Source organism: Mustela lutreola, chromosome 9, assembly GCF_030435805.1.
Source record: "Mustela lutreola isolate mMusLut2 chromosome 9, mMusLut2.pri, whole genome shotgun sequence".
Lineage (NCBI taxonomy): Eukaryota > Metazoa > Chordata > Mammalia > Carnivora > Mustelidae > Mustela > Mustela lutreola.
This window is the reverse complement of record NC_081298.1, coordinates 44,240,587-44,262,827: the sequence shown is the minus strand read 5'-3', so window position 1 is coordinate 44,262,827 and position 22,241 is coordinate 44,240,587. Positions and strand designations below refer to the sequence as shown.

General features: G+C 42.9%; 1 protein-coding gene across 1 annotated transcript in view; it reads right to left on the bottom strand.

Annotated features, from left to right (window-relative positions):
* SLC24A3 (solute carrier family 24 member 3) overlaps window positions 1-22,241 on the bottom strand; it is a 480,953-nt gene continuing 458,712 nt past the window's right edge. Inside the window, exons 16-17 of the mRNA XM_059134152.1 lie at window positions 3,920-3,985; window positions 1-561 (exon numbers count right to left, since the gene is read on the bottom strand). Coding sequence (XP_058990135.1) covers window positions 412-561; window positions 3,920-3,985 — 216 coding nt within the window. The 3' untranslated portion in view covers window positions 1-411. The remainder of the gene's footprint in view (window positions 562-3,919; window positions 3,986-22,241) is intronic.

Here is a 22,241-nt window from a genome sequence, read left to right as displayed (position 1 = left end):
GTTTGTCTTCCATCCAATAACTTAAAAAAGGAGGAGGGATTGTAGTAAGTTTTGCCTGGCTTGGGCCAGTTAGCAGCCAGTTTTGTTTTGTTCTGTTTTGTTTTGTTTGTTTTTCCCCTAGAATCTCAGTCACTGTTCAAAAATGGAGCTTGAAAATTCACGCGGATGTCAGAGTCTTCACACGGGAGGAGACGGGAAGGGGTGGGCCGGAGGAACCCGGGGAGGAGGGTGGGGGCAGGGAGGGGCGGGGACAGCCTGGGCCACCGAGGCAGGAGCGGAGGCCTGTGACCAGCGCGGGAGAGCCAGAGGCCCCGGCCCCGGGGACGGGGGCGGCCCGCGTGACCCGGGGTGCGGCTGGATCTTGTATTGCACAGAAAAGGAGGCCCAAGGCTCGGTGGGCGGCCGGGCGGGTCAGTGGTCGCCGCACATGGGCAAGTTCACAAACGTGAACACGTTGAACTCCGTCATGATGGAGAAGCACAGGAATACGCCGTACAGGAAAAGGCACCCGCACCCGAGCTTCTTGTCCAGCTGCCACTTGTTCAGGTGAACGCCAAACACCTGCAACACACACAGCCGGGTCAGAGGGCGCCGGAAGAGGCGGCGCTGGGAGGGGAGGGGGGCAAGTGGGGGGTGGAGGTGGGAGAGGGGCCGCCAGTGGCCGACTTCGCGGGGCACCGATTGTCTGTGAGCACCCTTCGAGCTCATCACTCACGTTTTGGAAGATCAGCGCACCAAAATCAAGAAGGGAAGTCAGAACTCTAAAACAACTTTAGAAAGTCCTAACAATGGGACCAACCGACACAGGCACTGCGGCCACCACACTAACCCTGAACTTCAACCCAGCACTGCTCTGTGCCCACAGCCCCTGTTCTTTCTTCAGCCTCTTGTCCCCAAGCAGCCCCTGGCTCTTCCTGAGGGCGCATCTCCTGGCAGGTGGTGGCCACTATCTCTTCCACTCCTATGCCTGGAGGCAAGGTAGTTGTACCCCTTGCTCCTCACTGCTGCTTTCCCCAAAACACCCAGTTTGGAATCTAAAGCCTTCTAACAGTCACACTCCATCTCATCTGGCTACAGTCTGCACTGCACACCCGACCTCTTGCCTTCCCCTTTCCTCAGATCCCTGAGTCCCACTCACTGCCACTCCCCATCTACAGCACCCAAACTTCCTTCCCCACAATTTCATCGTCCATGGAGAGGATTTTCCCAACACCTGTCCTCCACCCCATCTCCAACCCTGCACCTGCACTGCGCTAGTCTCATGTGGCCACCCAAATCTGGACATAAGTAATATAGACCCATGTCATGGGCTCCACACCCACACGTGACCAATGCCACTGTCAGTGCAGGTGCAGGAAAAGGCCACTGGACAGGTTCTGCTGGATGCTTCTGCAGCTGAGAGCCGGCGATGAGTAAGAACAGGAACGACTCTATCCTCTCAGTGTCCTTCATCCCACTCTCTGACTGCCATCTCCTCTTTCCAGCTTAGTCCGTCTGGAAGCCTCCCTCCTGAAACTCTACAGACCTGCAAGGACCCAGAACTCATTGCTACCACCACCATTCCACCGCACGCCATCCCCTGGACCCATCCATGTTCCACCTTACCCTGCCGAAATCCCACCAGCAATTTCTAGAACCATCCCTGGGCATCTACTGCCATTCATTGGCCTCTCTGGTGATGTCGGTGAAGCCCCAGCCTCGGGTTTGAGCCCAGCTTCCAGGGACTCCACATTCCTTCTGTGCTGCTGACCCAAGCTGGAGGAAAATGCCTGGCCATGCCGAAGGGTCTCCCTTTAAATTCAAGCCCACAAATCTCAAGCGGGCCATTAATGGCAATCCTCCCACATTTCTCTAAGTGCGCACTCTCTCCTTTTCTTGCATGGTTGTTTCCAGCCTTTCCTCTCTTCTCAGACACCCCTTAACCCCTTCTTCCCCCTTCACTCTCAGCACATGACCATGTTCCCATCCACAGAGCTCCCACCACCAGACCCACTTGCTCGCCTTCTCTCTTGCTAGTGAGGACCCGATGCCCACGGCTCTGTCCACGGTGCACTCCTCCACATGTGTACACAAGCCCACCTCCCTTACCACTCAAGACATGGCCCCAGAAACTACCCCTCCCCACGCCACCTCTGGATTACTCCAACTGGGATAAAAGAATCCTGCTACTTCTCCCCTCTTAAAAAAACAGCTACATTTTTTCTGGATAGACATTTCTCTCCTTTCTTTACAGCAGGATGACTTGAAAGAGTGGTAAATACCACTTTGTCCAATTTCTCTCCTTCCATTCTCCATTAACTCGTTCTACTTAACCTTCTGTCTCATTGCCCCACAAAACCACCCTCTCACCAAGAGCACCAATAATGTCATATCGCTAATCTGAGCGGCCAGTACTCAGGACTCATCTCCCTGAGAGAGCCGATCACTCCCTCCACCCTGAAATACCTTCTCCACTTGGCTTCCAGATGCCAGACTCCCCTGGTTTTCCTCCTACCTCTCTAACTGCTACTCTGTTTCTTTTGCTGTTTTATTATCATCATCTTGACCTCCGGAGGGCACCAAGTCTCGGATGTTGGGCCTCTTCTCTTTTCTGTCCTTGCTCACCCCCTTGCTGCCTGCATCTAATTGCACATCTTTAAATACCATCCACGTTCTGGGGCCTCCAGCTTGAATGTTTCTCCTGAACTCAGACTCATCTTTCCAGTGGCTTTTTTGACCTCTCCCTTGGGTGTCGAACAGGCACTGAAAGCTCAAGATGTTTGAAATTGCTCTTCCCCCGCTGCTGACAAATCTACTTCTCTTCCATCTTCTAGCAACCCCATTTCAATATCCCAGGTGGAGGCTAGACTCATCTCCTACAGGTTGTACAAGTGTAGCTGTAAGCATGCGCTCTGATGTCAGATGGCTTGCCCTTCATTTATTTGGTGTCAATTCCTCTAGCGGTCTCAGATGTTTATCTGTATAATGGGGCTGGTAGAGCGGCTACTTGATGGGCATGTGGTGAGGTCCAAATGGGAAAATGTATGCAAAGCAATGAGCATAATGTGTGGCTATGACAGGTATCATAAGCCTAGGTCACATGAGACCCAAAGAAACTCTTAAGCTACAGAACAAAGAATTGCATAGATTCCCACTTTTGTGTAAGGCTGTGTTTGCCTTAGTGAATCCTTGACATTTGACTCACAGCATGATCCTGTCAATGACCTCCAGCTTCCTGCCTGATCTTCTGAGTTCCTGTTCTCTAGCATATGGATGTTCACATGCCAGTGTAATTCAATGTCTGTTTCCTTAAAAATTTCAGGAAGAAACACACTGCATCTCAATGTTTTCTAATGTGAAAATTCAACTGCCTACTTGTATGTTAATGGATACTTCATGTGGACCAGTCCATGTGTTGGTGCAAATCGATTTCCACCAAAACATGACAGCTGAGTTGGAATATCAAATTATACAAGTAGATATAATGGTCAAGATAGCAGAATGGCATCAAAGTACACTTCAGTAAAACACTGTATTCTTAGTTGGTCAAATCCATGGATTTATGGAGATGCTTACTAACCTGGAACAGATAATTAATTGGAATCTACCCTTCTCTTGACTAATCTTGTAGAAAAAGTGGATCTCTCCTTTGCTTTTGATAAAAATGGCTTGGGCTTGACATGAGGCAGGGCCACGCTTCTCAGAGGAGGGCTGGCTCCTCTCATACAGAGGGAAGGCTTTCTAGTGAGTTGCTAGGATCCACTTCTAAAGAAAACAGCCATGAAGGAGATGGGACATCTGTAGGCCAATTGTCCTCAACCCGGAGGCCAAGCCCATTTGGTGTCCAAACAAACTCTGTAGCCAAAGAACCCAAAGGCGGGGCTGGGGGTGGGGGGAGAGGAGTCACAGGAACTCGAGAGGGGAAGGAGCTGTAGCCTACCGTGACAAAGACGGAGGCCAGGAGTAAGCCCACGGAGTAGATCAGTCCTCTGCTGTTCAGCCGTATCTGTAAGAAAGGATGTGCAGTTAGGCTTCTAAAAAGGCATCTGCTCAGTGCAGGGGCTGAAGTGAATCTAAGTGGTGATCAGTCCAAATCTCTCCTTTAGAACGACAAACAAAAGGGAGCTTGGACAGCCATGCTCTGCCACTCTGCTGGGAGCAGGGGTGTGCACTTTCCTAGGACAGCCAGGGGCGTCCTTGTCTTGTCCCCTCTCAGTCCAACCCCATCCTACCCTCCAGAGATAGGGTCCGCTGGGGTGCTCCATGGCCACCTGAATTCTCTGTGGTGTGCAGCCTGATTCTTGGTGCCCACAACACTTCGCTGTGGACCTGACCTCCAGGGAGCACGCACTTTCTTGACATACAACTTTTAGGGTAAATCTCGTGACACTGAGGGATGGGAGCAATATTTTGAAAAGTATTACTAAACTTGTTATCTCTTTTGCATTCAATTGTCTGTGAACTGCCCACAGACTGGATGGGAAGAGATGGGTGAATCTTGCTCTTGTCAGCAAGCAGAGGAAAGAGTTAACATTCCATTCCTGGTATTCGTAAAAGGATTTTGTTTTGTTTGTCTTTCAGGGTAAGATAGTGAGTGAACTGCCAAACACTGAGGAGAAAGAGAGAAACAATTTTTGGAATTCTTATAAGATAGCACTGTCCAGCAGAAATTTCTGTCATGATGAAAATGTCCTGTATCTGCGTTGTCCCATATGGCAGCCATTAGGCACATGTGGCTTGTCCAGCTGAACAAAAATTTTAATCTTATCTTCAATTAATTCAGATTTACATTTTAAGAGCCACATGTGATTAGTGGCTGAGGTATTGGGTAGGGCAGGTAGAGAATATTTAGAGGCCACCTGGCCAAAAAAGATTACAAAGTTTCTTTCATAGTGTAGAGAAGATGTCCCTTCTGCCTTGACCTAGGTCAAAGGTCATGAGGTCGTCTACCCTGAAATAGGAAGTATGCCTAAGAGTAGCCATGCTCGAAGCATCCTCCCTGGACGAGCATCATTTGGGGGTTTATTAGAAATGCAGGATCTCAGGACGTCTGGGTGGCTCCGTTGGTTAAGCGGCTGCCTTTGGCTCAGGTCATGATCCCAGCATCCTGGGATCGAGTCCCACATCGGGCTCCTTGCTTGGCGGGGAGCCTGCTTCTCCCTCTGCCTCTGCCTGCCACTCTGTTTGCCTGTGCTCGCTTGCTCTCTCTCCCTTTCTCTCTCTGACAAATAAATAAATAAAATCTTAAAAAAAAAAAAATGCAGAATCTCAGTCCCCACCCAGACTTCCTGAATCAGAAACTTTGGGATGGGGCCCTCCAGATGATCCTGATGTATGAGAAAGTTTAAGAACTTTGAGCCGGTACTGAGGCTAAATCCACTTCTGATCTCCACAGGTTTGGGGGCTAGGACTTTGACATTCATTTTCACCAGTTCTCTTGGAAAATCTTATCTGCCTAGAGGCTTGGGGACCACAGAGCCCCGACCAACATACACTGTTCTGTTGGGAATCAAAGGCTCACCTGTACCTACAGGAAGGAAAAGCAAGGCAGGTTGATCATTTTATTAGAGAACTGAGTGGTGACTATTACTAGAAGTGGTTTGGGGCCCTTCTGACAAGGTTCAAGGTGCCTCTTGGCACCCTTTTACCAGTTCACCCCTGGGGTGTAGGTATGGGAACATGGGGGTGTCTCTGTAGGTGGGTGTGTTCACTTTACCTTTTGGTGACAGGAAACTCCATGCCCTTAACAGTCAAAACCTTTGTGTGGGGATCCAGGGACATACCATATCTTCTTATGCAATGTTCTGTCACAGAGGGAGTCCCTCTCTCCTGCTGGCACAATCCGTGTGAGCCAACCATTGACTGAACCCCAACTGGAAATTATTCCTAGCCACCAAATGCCTTCAGAAGAGCAAAGGACTCAAATCATATCTCTGTGATACTAAAGCAGTGGGTTAACCTGGGTAAGTTCATGTAAAAAAACAAAGGATCTGGGAACCTGGGTGGCTCAGTGGGTTAAGCCTCTGCCTTCGGCTCAGGTCATGATCCCAGGGTCCTGGGATCTCTGCTCAGCAGGGAGCCTGATTCCTCCTCTCTCTCTCTCTGCCTGCCTCTCTGCCTACTTGTGGTCTCTGTCTGTCAAATAATAAATAAAATCTTAAAACAAAACAAAACAAAAAAACCACGAAGGATCGGATCCATCCCTGTCCAGCTGGTAGCTTATCTTCCTGCAAACCTTTGATTTGCCTATAGAAAGATTTCCTCCTTTCAGCAGTTGTGTGGGGATAGAAAGGCTAATATCTAGGAGTATAGCATGAATACTGAAAAAGTATTCTGTCCATACTGAACCTATGATAATCCCACATGTACCTGGCCAGAGTTGGAGGGCAGGGGCAGGGCTCCTCATGCAGAATGAAGAAGAGCCTACAGGGGCTGTCTCTGTCATGCAGGCCTTGGGCTTACCCTGAAGATGTGAGCACACACTCAGAAACCCTTTTGAGCTCTTATCTGTCAACAATGCATGGATTCTGCTAAGCACTGGGCCAATGTATTCATAGCCCAGCTCACCCTTTGAGCTCTAGGGTTGAATCCTTGTCAGCAAGAAGAATTGAGTAAAGTGATTTCCTGCCCTTTGGAAACCAAGAGACATGAGAGCTAGGCTCTAAGCAGGTACCTTCTCTTTGGCCAAGCCTTCTATCTTTTCAAAATCAATCATGTTCAGCTAGAGCTTTAGAACTTTATTCTTCCTCCATTGACATAAAATCTCAAAGAGTGGTGCTTCTAAAATTCTAAACCTGGCTCCAAAGACTAAAGACAACTGACTTGGTGGAATTTTTGAGTATATTTCACATTTTCACCTTTTTCTCTGCAGTCATCCTTTGGTAACAGATTGCCACATGCATCTAGAGGTAATTTTCGTATTTTCATTCATTACAGACCTGGGGTCTCAAAGCCTGTATTGAGTTCTTGCTATCTGAACCCTCATCTCCACACAGACATGGCAGTCAGGAATTAGGGTTCCTTCAGTTGCCTCTGGGTCCAACTTGAACATCTCCCAATCACTGGAGACTACGGATGGTTTGGGGCAAGAGGTGGCCAGCTATGGGCCATGGGCCGAGTCTGGCCCACTGCCTGATTTTGTAGATGAAATTTATTGGAGCTCAGCTTGTTCGTTTGCATATTGTCTACTTCTGCAGTGGTAGAGCCGAGAAGTTCCATAGAGACCATAAGGCCCATGAGGCTTAAAATATTTCCCCCCTTGCCCTTTCCAGAATGTCTGTTGATCCCTAGTTTGGGGCATGGGCTCCTGATCCAGTTTACCAAACCCCTTCTGAATCCTTGTTTGGTCACCCACTTTCTGTATCATCATGGAAAAGTGAATTAACTTCCCATGTCTCAGTTTTCTGAGAAGTAAAATGGGGATAATACAATTTCTACCTCATGAGGTGGTTGTGAGGACTCACTGAATTAATCCATGTTAAAAAGCTTGAAAAGGACCAAGTGTATAGTGAGTTCTCACTGTGTCTGGTCCATTATTCTCCACTCAACCCATGAGCTGCCTAATCCCTTCTCTGGTACCCCTGGCTGCTTCTTTTATAAACTCACCACCTACGAGTCCCCTCTTCAAAGCCTTAGTAGATGACAAACAGAGTAAGGGTGGGGACCATGTCTGACTTTATCCTCTGCCTTGCACAAGGCTGAGCACAGACCACATGCTTCTGTATGTAACCAATGAAAAGATGATGAATCCATTTCCTTTGCAGAAGTGAAATGGAGCAGGGTGTACTTTTCACAGAGAGGCTGGGAGCAGGGCAACCCCAGCTGCCATTTCCAGATAGTATTCCAGAAGCAATGCAATCCTATCCAACATTCCCTGTCCCCTTTCCCCACTTTATTTTTTTATTAATGCATGTAGCCTTTTTTCACCTACCATTTTATTATGAAAGTTTTCAAACATTCCGAAAAGTTGAAAGAATTACACCATTTTTTAAAACCATTATAGTTCACAGGTCGTTTGTTTCTAGATGCAATTTCCATATGGTGGAATTCACAAATCATAACTATACTGCTCAGTAGTTTCTGAGTTTCTGAGAAATGCATATACCTGTGTAACCTAAACCTAAACTGTAACCATGGTAGAGAGCACTTCCATCCTCCCCAGAAAGTTCTCTTGTTCCCTCATCAGTCTCACCCAAGATAAGTCACTGCTTCTAGGCTTAGCCTGTCCAAGAAAGTTCATATAAATGGAGCCCTATAATGTGTGTTCTTTTACATCAGGATTCTTTTACTCAGCAGAATTTTTAAAGTATTTCTTCATTTCCTTTGTATTTTTCATTACATCAATAGTTCATTTATTTTTGTAACAGCAAAAATATATCACAGCTCATCTAGTTATTCTCATCTAGTTTGGGGCTATCAACATGCATTGATTTTATAATTCACAAACACAATGATAAGAGACCTATAGAGGCCCTTGTCACCCACAGGAGAAGCAGGAATGAAGATAATGAAGACAGCCAGGGGGGTCTTCTGGGACCTCAAACATGCTCTTCCACATCCCAGCATCCTGTCTCTCTAGCTGGGCACTAGGAGCCTCTCTAAACAGGAGAGATTCACCTTCCTCACCTTAGCACACTGCTGTCTCCCTTTTGGAACCTCAGTCAGGTCAGATGGGTTGCTTACCCCCTACTCAACCTCAGCTCTATTCTGCCCATCTCTCCCTCAGTCCTTTTGAATCTTCCAAGTTCACTGAGCCCTCGCTGGCCCTAGCTCCACTTTTGGTGCAGATCACTTCCCAACCTTGTCTGTGTAGCCTTCCCTCTTCTCCAGCCAGTCCCACTGCTCTGAGGCAGATGCTTGGTCTTCAGTTTTTCCTTCTTCCACCCAGCACCTAACTCCCCACTTGTCTACATATACTGTACTTAAGTTTAAATAAACATCTGTGGGTGATGCTGAGCATGTGTGTGTGCTTGTGCATGTGCGTGAGTACATGCATGTGTGTGCATACACGTGGGGTGTGTTTGTACACATATAGGGTGCATGTGCATGTTGGAGGCAGTAAGGCTGAGTGGCATGGGGCAAGATTTCAGAGCTGGATGAGGAGACCAACATGGGGGTGGCTTTAAGCTGATCTTTTTAAGCAAAACAGTGAGAGGACATCAAAATAGTTTTGTTTCTTTTAAACAAAAAAATGAGGTATAATTTGCATATAGTAAAGGGTCAAATCTCTCTTATTGGCTAAGTTTTGACAAATGCTTGTACCCATGTAACCTACCTCTCAACAAGCTATAAAACATTTTCATCACCCCAGTAAGTTTCCCTAAGGGCAGCATATTTAACTCAACCCCCTCAAAAACTAGTTTCTTGGGGTGTGCTAAGCCAGCAATAGCACGGACCCTTCTCATCTCTAGACTACCTTTGCAAAAGACTTGGAGCTCTAGCTGTGCATAGTGTTGTTCTAAACAATGGTTTCCCTGCTTCCTGAGACGCAGATGCAGGGTCCACGAAGTGCAAATGCAGCAAATCTCCATGGCAATGCCCACCCAAGAGCATTCAAGGCACAACTGCCCTGACACTGAACACTGTTCTTATTTCTTGCCTTCAAAATATGTGAATTCATTCTCTAATTCCCTCATGGTAGTTGCTGCAGAGAAAACAGAAGGCTGGCCGGTTGCCGAGTCAACAGAAATTGAGCCCATCATGCACACATATTTTTTCATCTTAATGCACACACAGATGCCCATTCAGACCTAGTTTATTTGTGCACAGGGTTCATAAAGAGTTCCCTAAATCCTACCCAGTTAAGGAATCCAAAATCCCCAGCCTCAAAGATTCTGACTTTCCCATATTATAGTTTAAAATCTCCCTAGGGTTTGAGGTCAGCTCCCCACATTCAGAGGAATTCTTATAGGAAAACTAAGGAGCCCCTGGATTTTTGCTAGTTTATTTATGACCTGGAATGCATGCTGCATGTGGCTTTGCATTTTCAGATTTGGGTAATTTGAACATTCGTGTGGGTGTAGGCTCCAAATGGATGTGTCTAGCCTTGGTTTGATGTTGTGAAATATCACCGGACAGGAATCTCCTTCCCGGAAAAATTAAATGAGGTGAGAAAGTGAATACGCCTAGAGAGAAGAGGCGTTTTGGTGACAGCTCATCAGCTGATCTGCATGTGTCCGGTCCCATCCAGAGGACTCTCACAAACATAGAGTGTGGAATTCTAGTGGCGATTCTGGAGATGGGGGGGTAGGTTTTGTTTTCCCCATGTAAAGATGAGACAGTTGACGCTCTGCTCACCAATTCCCATTTGTGTGTGGGTGTGGGTTTTCTCCACACATCCAAGCATTTCTATGATCCCAGATAGATGTCCTACAATTTAACTCAATTCTTTTTCTTTTTAAAAATAATTTATTTACTTATTTATTTGAGAGAGAGAGCATGTGCAGGGAGAGAGGCAGAGGGAGAATCAGACTCTGTCGAGCAGGGAGCTCAGTGCAGGACTCAATGTGGGGCTTGATGTGGGTGGGACTCGATCCCAGGACTCCTGGATCATGACCTAAGCTGAAGGCAGACGCTTAACCGCCTGAGCCATGCAGGCGCCCCAACAATTTCACTCAATTCTGACACTATTTATCAGTGAAAGCATCAGATCACACAGGGGAAGGACTCAGTCCTACAAAACTGTCTTCCCCGCCCCCAGATGCCAATCACAAGTCCGGATATCACCTGTGCTTCTGATAGACTAGCTACAGATTGGAGATTCCAAGGACACCCCCCCCCCCCCTGGGTTTGATTAGCTTGTTAGAGAGGCTCATAGAACTCAGGAACACATTTTACTGACTAGATGACTGTGTGTTATAAAAAGATGAGAGCAGCCAGATGGGAGAGATACACAGGGTGAGGTATGGGGAAAGGGAGAAAAGCCTCCATGTTGTCTCCAAGCAAACCACTCTCCCCAAATCTCCACGTGTTCACTAACCCAGAAGCTCTCTGAACCCCATCCTTCTGGGTGTGTAGAGAGGCTTCGCTGCATAGGGAATTGATTAAATCGTTGGCTCTTGGCAACTGATTCAACTTCTAGCCTCTCTCCTCTCCCTGGTGGTCGGGGTAGGACTGGAAGTTTCAACCTTTTAATCACGTGGTTGGTTCTCCTGGTCACCAGCTCCCATCCTTAGGTGGGATAGGAAAGTCACCTCATTAACATAACAGAAGACATCTTATAGCTCTCATCATTGGGAAAATTCCAGAAGTTTTAGGAGCTCTGTGCTAGAAACAGGGATGAAGATCAAACGTGTATTTCTTATAAACCACAACATCGTAAAAGGCCAGGGAGCTGGTAAGGGATCAGTGTAGACCGAGAATTGGAATTCCAACAGTAAATTTTAGACTCTTCCTTGCACCCTGCAGGGCGCAGGGAAAATGCTAGAGTTCTCTTTACCCACTAAGAATCCTCAAAGGTTGTATCTTGGCCTTTCCTGCTTATCATTTCTGAAACTGTCCTGAATAAATTCTAAGAACCACAGATCCCTGTGGCAGATGCTTCTGGGACCCCATCCATGTCCTAGTGTCCCTTCTCGTGATTTTTCTGGGACAAGCAACCTCTCCACAACCAGTACCAGTGTCTGTGCCTGAAGGGCTTTTTCTCCAAACTCTGGAAGTGCCAAACTGTGCTGTATCAATGACTTTCGGGGTGAGTGCATAACCACACAGCTCCCCTGCCCCTCAGATGGGGGGTCATTCTAGGATGGGTGTGCATACCATTTCCTAGAGTCTCACACTCAGGGACTCCGCTCCGGTCACTATTACTTTGGTTGGCTGCCTTCCCTGTCCATCCCCCTTCTCATCCCCCACTGGAGTTTCCCACTCCTCCCCAACACCCACATCACGCAAACCTTTGTCTCAGGACTGAATGGTTTCTGGGGGAATCTAAACTCGGATAGTGAAATGAATAAGCTTCAGGCCTTAGGCAACTCAGGTAAGCCCATCCATAGGGGACCTGTAAAGACACTGCCTTCCCCCAAATATCACCTCATTTTCCTGACACAGTGCCTGAAATCTAAGCAAAGCTTGTGTTCATGGGATTGGGTAGCATCACTGTAGCTCCCAGGAACTCTGCTAGGACAACATCAAGAAGAACCATTCAGTAAGATGTCTGCAAACTATCCCCAAATTCGCTATCCAGATGCTGTGGGAACAGTTTTGTAGACTGGCCCTGTTAGTGGCATTCTGGCATTTTGTTGCTTTGCATGGTGGGAACAGTCTGCTCTGGCTGGGTATAAACCACCAATATGGCCTCGCTGAAGGCGGGGTTACAAAAAGCCATTCAGTCTCTTCTCCAGAGACATAAGAGCTGGCTCCAGTGCCGCACTGTCTGCTGAGGGTTTGGGAAGGTATTTTCAGAACAAAGGAAAACGGTCCTAGAAGCTGGAACAGTGCCAGGTGTTGGAATGATGTGGGAATGCTTACTACAAAAGATGAGAAGGAATGATGTGGAAGGCACTTAAGAACTGGCCCATGGACTTATTCCACATGGGCCCACACCTGGGTGCCAGGAAGCACTCGTTGAGAGAGATTCAATTTCTGCATGCCAGAGATGACAGTCCCATGTGATTCTGGAGGGAGTAAATTTGGTGGGAGCAGCCTTCTTGGAGGAGGAGGTGGTTGGCTGATGGTTGGTCTTAGAAGAACTCTTCAGGGAAAACCTTGATGTACTTGGCCACTCCACCCTTGAAATATTCTCCTGGATCCATAACCGCCATTTCTGGCTGACTGCTCCTCAGTCTTCTTCCCTGGATGTTTTTATTTTTCCTGACCCAACATCAGGATATAGTTCTGGGCTCTCTTCTCTAGCTACATTTACTTCCTTTATGATCTTTATGCTTTGAAAACCATTTAAAGCTACTGACTCCCAAGTTTATGCCTGCAGCTGAGACCTCACCCCTAAAGTCAGGCACATTTATCTCGCTGTCTATCTGCTCTCTCCACTTGGATGACCCTCACACATATCAAACTTAATCTGTCTTAAAGGGACCCCTTGATATTTCCTAAATATGTTCCCCACCCCACCACCTGTCTTCCCATCTCCATAAAGGACACAGAAGTGACCTTCAATTTTTCTTTTTCTCATCTCCTCCAAACAGCCATCAGAAAATCTTGTCATTTCTTTTGAAAATCTTTTTCTTCCTTTTTTAAAAAAAGATTTTATTTATTTATTTGACAGAGCGAGAGAGATCACAAGTAGGCAGAGAGGCAGGCAGAGAGAGAGGAGAAAGCAGGCTCGCTGCTGAGCAGAGAGCCCGATGCAAGGCTCCATCCCAGGACCCTGGGATCATGACCTAAGCTGAAGGCAGAGGCTTTAACCCACTGAGCCACCCAGGTGCCCCTCTTTCTCTCCCTTTTTATACTCATACTACCTTAGCCCATGTCACCAGGATCTTTTTGTTACCTCCCTAACTTCTTTTCCTTTTCCTGGCCTTCTCATAATACATTTCCAAACAGAATCAAATATGATCTTAAAACATAAAGTGAATCATGCTTCTACCTTACTCGAATCCTCAACGGCAGTTAGAATATAACCCAAACTTTTCACAACAGTCAGCAAAATCTTTGGATGACCAGACCCTTGTCTTACCCCATTAACAGATATTTAGGGCTCACCTAAATATCTCACCTCCCCATTAACAGATATTTAGGGCTGATGCTAAAGCAACCACTAGGTCCTGCTGAATTTTATTCTGCAGTTTCTTCTGGTGTCTTTCATTGTTCTCTTGCTTTATTGCTACAACTGAGGAAGAGCAGGTCACTGGTCTCATTTCCTCTCCCCTGTACTAGAGTTCTGTGTCCACCCCCTTTCCACAGCCTCATGGTGGGCAGAGGCATTTCTCTGCCTCTTGGAGTTGGGCTTGGCCATGTGATCTGCTTTAGCCAATGGGATATTAGTGGATTTAACACAAACATGGGTTTGAAAGGTACTTCTATCATTGACACGACCTTTTGTGCATTGATCCTACAAGGAATGTGTCTCAGGAAGTCACTGGTACAAAGAGGATGAGAGACACAAGGAAGAGCCCCATCTGAACCTTGGAGCCAAACCTAGATTGGCCAAACACCTGTCACCTCACAGATGCATCAATGAGAAATACATGATAATGTATACAGGCTGCTGAGTTTGCACATGGTTTGTTACACAGCATTATGGTAGAATAGCTAACTTATACAACTATCCTAGTCTAGTTCACTATATTATCTCTCTCCTGCAAATGCCTCATAACTGATCTTGCTGTCATCAGTCTGATCTGGCTCCGACCTCTTCTTTATGAAGTAGTCAGAATCTTCTTTCTAAAAGGCACACGCAATCACACCACTCCCTCCTTTATCTCCTTCATTTTCCACTGCCGTGACTCTAGCTCCCCTATCCTTTAGCACATGGCCCCTCTCTGTCTCTGAACTCATCCTGGCCACTCATCCCTCCACTTTGCCACTTCTTACCCCTCACACCCTCCCCCTATCCCAGCTGTCACCGTCAGGTCCTTCAGTGTGTGAAGCTGTTTTGGATATTCCTCTTCTAAAAACTATTCCTCTCACATTCTTTACCTGCTTGGCTCCTGATAATCTTGGATTCTCAGAATAAGCACCACTTCCTTACAAGCATTGGAGGTCCCCAACCCCTGCCATATACTGTGCAACTCCCACACAACCAACCTTAGGAAGGCACGAATCACACTTTGTTTTGGAATTGCTTGTGTAACTGTCTCCTTCCAGATGCTGCAGCCCCAGGGCATAGGACAGTGTCTGGCCTGCTCACTGACGCTTCCCCAATGGGGGTTACCAGCTTAGCACACAGTAAGCATTCAGTTAATGTGTGTCAGAAAAAGAATGAATTGGGCAGGAAGGATGGGAAAAGAATATTTCTGATCACCTCTTCCTTTTACCTTCGTGGATTCTGGAGTTAGATGGGCTCTTGGCTTAGGAAAAAAAAAAGTCTCTTTCTCCCTCTATTACTTTGTGGATTCATTTTGCATTTCTAAGCCCTAGCTCAGAGATCTGAGTATTGTCCTGGCTTCCTGGAGCCTGCTTGGTGACTTTCTTAAGTCTGTTAGAGCATGTAGAACAGACATTCATCACAAAAACAGGACAAGAAGTGCTCATTTTCCAAATTCTGACTTTCAGAAATGTTTCAGGCTCTTAGGTAGCTAACTGGCTTCTGAGCAAACCACAAGTACTAAGAAATGTCAAAGTCTGTAAAACTGCATTTATTCCTATCAAATGGCTGAACGTAATAGTATGCACAAAACAGCTGTCTTGATGGTAATTATCCAGTAATTATGACTTGGAAGTTCCATCTAGTAGAGATGGAAAAATTGCTTCAGAATTGTCAGCAAGTCCGTTGGGAGGGCAGGAGAGTCTATTAAACCCGCGCAGTCTTCTAGCTTCTGATGTGAGAGATGCAGAGATGTCATGGATTACTGCCATGCTACATGGAAGGAGGCCCCTGGGTGTCCTTCCAGAAATGAAGCCTCTCTCCCAGGAAAAGCTGGAGGTTAAGACGGAAGGCAAGATGCTCATGGCAAATAAACCCTTAAGTTTGCCTTTTCATGAACCTGAAACTATTTTTCCAGGTGAGTTCTGTGTCGTGTCATGAGGTTACATGGAGATGCCCCTCAAATGTGTCTGGGAATTGGGGGCTGGCCAAGGGGTCCTGGTGAAAGCCAGGTGGGGACCCAGGGACTGAATAAACATGTAATCCTCATGGAAGGATCCAGAATGTTTCCTCCAACCTTCAGTCAGAAACCCACTGTAGAAATATAATGCACCATGGCCTAGGGCAGCAAGGATTTTAGCTGCCACCATATCTGTGGGACTTCTAGGATGGGAACGTGGGGGTCAGGAGTTGTCTCCTTCCCTTTAAAAAAAAAAATTTAAATTCGATTAATTAACATATAATGCATTATTGGTTTCAGAGGTAGAGTCCAATGATTCGTCATCATCTTAAATCATACCCAGTGTTCATTACATCATGTGCCCTCCTTAATGTCTATCACCCAGTTACTCTATCACCCCACTTCCCTCCCCTCCAGCAACCCTCCATTTGTTTCCTATGATTAAGCATCTTTTATGGTTTGTCAGGTTCTTCTTTCTTTATGGAAAGCTGCAGAGCTTGCTTTAGCTTTATAGTATATATAGTATACATTATAGTATATATATTATAATTATAATTATATATAGTATATATATACAATTATAGCATATAATGTATACTATAGTATACATTATAGTATATATAGTATATATATTATAATTATAATTATATATAGTATATATATTATAGTATATATATTATAATTATTATATATTATAATTATATATATAAAATTATATATAAACTATATATAGTATATATAGTATAATATATAGTATACATTATAGTATATATAGTACATATATAAAATATATATGTATATATGTATATGTACATATATATACTAATACTATATATATACATTATATATATAATAAAATATATAATATAATATACATATTATATATGTGGCAGGGTAATATTGCACTATAAATACTTAGGTGTGTATGTATATATATGTGTATGTGCATATGTATATATGTATACACACACATTACATCTTCCTTATCAATTTATCTATTGATGGATGCTTATGTTCCATGTCTTGACTATTGTAAATAATGTGCAATAATCATAAGGGTGCATTTATCTTCTTGAGTTAATGTTTTTGTTCTCTCTTTGTAAATATCCAGTAGTGGAATGAAAATATATTTTATATATATATATATAAAATATATAATATAAATTTAAAATATATATAATATAGTATATTATCTAAAAGTAACCCTTGTGCATATATATAATATATATTATATATTTATATAAAATTATTAATTTATATAAAATTATATAAAATATATAATCTATAGATGATTTATATAAAATAATTTATATGAAATAATAATTTATATTTATATAAAATATAATTTATATAAAATATATATCTATAGATATATATCTATAGATATATAATATATATTTTATAATTATAATTATACTATATATTATATAGTATAATTATACTATATATTATATATTATACTATATACTATATATTATATAGTATAATTATATAATTATATAAAAATATATAAATATATAAAATATATATAAAATATATAAATATATAAAATATATAAATATATTATATTTATATGTTATATATATAATATATATTATATATATTATATTTATATATAAAAATATAAAATATATTTAATTATATATTTATATAATTATATATATTATATATGTATATATATAATATATTTTTAACCTGAGCTGAAATATGGCAAAGCTCTCAGGATCTACTCATGTCTAAGGAGTTGCTTGCCTCCACTTTTGAGGAAATAAAATGTATTTCTTTCTTCCTTCCTTCCTTTCTTTTCTTTCCTCTTTATTTCTTTTTTTTCTTTATTAAGATTTTGTTTATTTATTCGACAGAGAGAGACACAGCAAGAGAGGAAACACAAGCAGGGGGAGTAGGAGGGGGAGAAGAAGGCTTCCTGCCCTGCTCAGCAGGAAGCCTGATGTGGGGCTCAGTCCTAGGACCCTGGGATCAGGACCTGAGCCCAAAGCAGTCGCTTAATGACTGAGCCACGCAGGCACCCCTACCCTCTATTTAAACAAGTGAAATATCCTGCTATGTGTAAGATGGAAAAGTATGCAACGTGAATGGCAAACATGAAGTGGATATGGTCCTACACTCAGATTCTAGTAGCAGGTAGATGATGTGGGTGCACAACTACCAGACAAGGTAGGAAGGGAATGGATCCACAGGGACGTGGGGAAGAGATTATAGATGTGCAGTGTGATGCTGTATTTGGACAGCATGTGGAAGGGCTAGAGAGCTAGGCATGTGGTAAGGACCTGAGGTATCCTTTTGTTGTTGTTGTTGAATGCCCTTTCAACCAAAGAGATCAAGCTATCTGAGTAAAATAAGAAAAAAGTAGCATCTTAAAGAATGCCACTAGGCTCTGCAGATGCTTTTGTTACTCTGTCCTTCCTTAATTCAGCTCACCTGGCTGTTATCCCCTTCTTCTTGACCATTCAACTTTACGTTCTGTCTCAGTTAGGCTCAAAACTTTTCCTGATAGTTATGATTATACTACTTATAAAATACAGGGTTCTAGAGAACCTAGCTTTAACTAAATACAATCATGGGCTTCCTAATATTTCCTAAGTCATGAATATTATTGAAAAATAAGCAGACATCTTTCCAAAGATTACAGATAGCCAAAAGATACATGAAAAGATGCTTATTGTCACATTATCAAGGAAATACAAATCAAAACCACAATGAGATATCACCTCACCTCTGTCAGAATGGCTAAAATCAAAAAGACAAGAAATAACAAGTATTTGCAAGGATATGGAGAAAAAGTAACCCTTGTGCATTGCTGGTAAGAATGTAAATTGGTGCAGTCACTATGGAAAAGAATATGGAGGTTCCTTAAAAAGTTAAAAGTAGAAATACCATATGATCTAGTCATTCCACTACTGGATATTTACAAAGAGAGAACAAAAACATTAACTCAAGAAGATAAATGCGCCCTTATGATTATTGCACATTATTTATAATAGTCAAGACATGGAACATAAGCATCCATCAATAGATAAATTGATAAGGAAGATGTAATGTGTGTGTGTGTGTATATATATATATATACATATGCACATACACATATATATACATACACACCTAAGTATTTATACTGCAATATCACACTGCCATAAAAAAGGATGAGATCATGACATTTGAGACAACATGGATGGACCTAGAGGCTATTAGGCTAAGTGAAATAAATCAGGCTGAGAAAGACAAATACTATTATGATTCCACTCATAAGTGGAATCTAAAAATATGAATAAACAAAGAACAGAATTAGACTTATAAGTACAAAGCATAAACTGACGGTTGCCAGAGGGGAGGGAGGTGGGGTGTTGGGAAAAATGGGTGAAGGCCTCCAGTTATGGAATGAGTAAGCCATGCGAGTAAAAGAGTATAAGGAATACAGTCAATTATATTGTAATAGTGAGGTAGAATAGACAGTAGCTATACTTGTGGTAAACAAAGCATAGTGTATTAACTTGTCAAAACACTAAGTTGTACATCTGAAACTAAGGTAATATTATGTGCCAACTATACTCAAATTTTGTAAAAATAAAAGAAAAATAAGTTAACAAATATTTTTGTTTGAATTTTGAAAGTTCAAAATAAAATCTCCTTTCAACACATGGTGCTAAAACAAACACGTCCACATTCAAAACAATGAAACTGGACCCCTACCTCACACCATGTATAAAAAATCTTGATTTCCCTGGGGTTCATGAACTGTTTATAGAGAATGTTATTGATTTTCTGCTCTCAAAAGTGAGGCCTACATTGGATGCTTATATCCTGGGAATAAAATGAAGATCTCTCTGACTGAGAACAGAAATAGCATTTGGATGAAAATGCAACATGGACGTGTCTTTCTCCTGTCTTCTGACCAAAAGTTCCACCAGGAGCACCCTCCTGTGTGCAATGGCTGTTGATCACAGAAGTGGCCTGTTTCTTCTCCTGTATTTCCCCCTCCACTTCAGTTCAGGGCCATCTTCACCACACGATTAGATGTGCTTCTTGCACAATCCCAAAAGAATGACCAGAGTGAACCAATTATGTCATCTACAGATGGAAAACATGAATTTGGGCTAAACATCTAACAGGGCCTGAATTTTTGTCTTCATGATGTCACCCTGTCACTAAAGTTTGGAACCTGAAAAGCATATGTTTTCATGGCTGTGGGTGTTACTAAATGAGAATTATGCTTAATTTCCTGCTCTCTGAAGAGTGTTGGGAGAATGTCAGAAGGACGGGAAAGGATGGAAGATCACTGTGGTTCATTTACGGCACAAAATGTGCTTTGCTGAATTGGAATTTCAGGCCTGATGCCCATATTCAGTCAAGGGGAGTTCAAAGCTAGGGGGAGGAATCAGTTTGCTTCTAGAATAAGTTGTTGTTGTTTGTTTGGAAAGGTTTTGATTTCACCTTATATGGTTGTACATTGTAACCACAATATAGAAAAAATAAACACAATGGTTCAATGGATCTTATAAACACTGGAGTGATGTTCATCCCCCACTCCTGTTTGTGCATCCTCTGCTGCTGGAGAGAGTCAATGTGGTAAAAGTCTATTATTCATGGATCAATTTTCCAGGATATTTGGAGCACGGTTTCTTTTCATCTTTTTTGCTGCCTACTTTTTAGCCACTACTCTCTAGTCATCACCAGAGGCAACAAAAAGTAGTTAAAATTCACACAAGTCTGAATTTTACTTTTTCATAACTTTGATAAGAGATAAGTGAGGAAATGAAACAGAGGAACACACCAGGTGGGTTTGCTGGGGGGACTCAACAGATCCACACTCAGGGCTCTGCACTGGATTAAGAGGCACAGAGGCTAGGCAGAGTCTGGGGTGCCAGTGAAGATGGGATCTAAATGTAGACCATGAAATGAGAGATGGAACATTGCATGGAGCAGCCTGTGGAGGTAGGGAGACAACCAAGACTGAGTATGATTAAATGACAGAGGGTCACAAGCGATACTTCCAAAGGAAGTGAGGTTGGGCTATTCCCATTATATTTGACACTTTTTTCATGGCTTAAGTACATACATGCCCCATACTATGTGTCATGAGGAAGCTCACCCTAATGGTCAGAACGTTGTTAAAAAAATGGTCATCCCATGTTAAAAGAGAGAGAGAGAGAGAATAAGAGGGTGCCATGAAGCTTCCTCCAAATCTTGGAAATGAAATAAAGACAAATCAAAATGTAAGGAATACTGTCATTTGGAAAAATAATTAGGGATGTGCAAAGAGTGTCACAGCGTTCATATTCTATGTAACAACTCCATCTTTGGGAAAATAACCTCAAATACAAATACAGTTTTAATTAGAATTTTTATAGATCTCCAAAATCTGTAAGATCGATATACAAAGATGTATGTCACATCATTATTTATAATCCCCAAAATCTTGAAGCAATATGTGTCTAACGGCAGCAGCATGGTTAAGTAAATTTTGGTGTAACTAGAATATGAGGTTGTCTTTAAAAATGATGTCTCTATAAGATTTTAAGGACAATGTGTTTGCTACGATAAGGAGTAAAAAAGCGATTGTACAATGAAGTCTTCGGCGATTGTACAATGAATCAAAGTGGAAAGAAAAATATGCTAAAATATTAGCAACTGATTTTTAGGACTGAACGGTGCATGATTTTTATTGTATCCTCTGAACCTGCAGAATTGGATGGGCTGCCATGAGCCACATGTGGCTACATAGATTGAAATTAATTAAAATGAAATTAAAATTAAAAGTCTGGGTCTTCACTTGAACCAACCATATTTCAAGTTCTTGAAAAGTCTCAAGGAGCTAGTAGCTACTATATTTGACAGTACAATATAGAATATTTCCATCATTAAAGAAAGTTCTATTGGGCCTGCACTGATCAAGTGTTCAAGTGTTCTCTAATTAGAGTTTCTCTAATTTTCCTGTAAAGACCATGAGCTATTTTTATAACCAGAAAAAAGGAATAACAAAGTCAAGTTCCTCCTACACTGTTGGTGGGAATGCAAGCTGGTGCAGCCACTCTGGAAAACAGCATGGAGATTCCTCAAAAAGTTGAAAATAGAGCTAGACTATGATCCAGCAATCACACTACTGGGTATTTACCCTAAAGATACAAATGTAGTGATCTGAAGGAGCATGTGCGCCTGAATGTTTATAGCAGCAATGTCCACAATAGCCAAACTATGGGAAGAACCTAGATGTCCATCAACAGGTGAATGGATAAAATAGATGTGGTATATATATACAATGGAATACTATGTAGCCATCAAAAGAAATGAAATCTTGCCATTTGAGATGATGTGGATGGAACTAGAGGGTATTATGCTGAGTGAAATAAGTCAATTAGAGAAAGATAATTATCATATGATCTCTCTGCTATGAGGAATTTGAGAGGTGATGTAGAGTGTTTGGGGGGTAGGGAAGGAAAAAATGAAACAAGATGGGATTGGGTGGGAGACAAACCATAAGAGACTCTTAATCTCACAAAACAAACTGAGGGTTGCTGGGGGGAGGAGGGGTATGGAGAGGGTGGTTTGGTTATGGACATTGGGGAGGGTATGTGCTCTGGTGAGTGC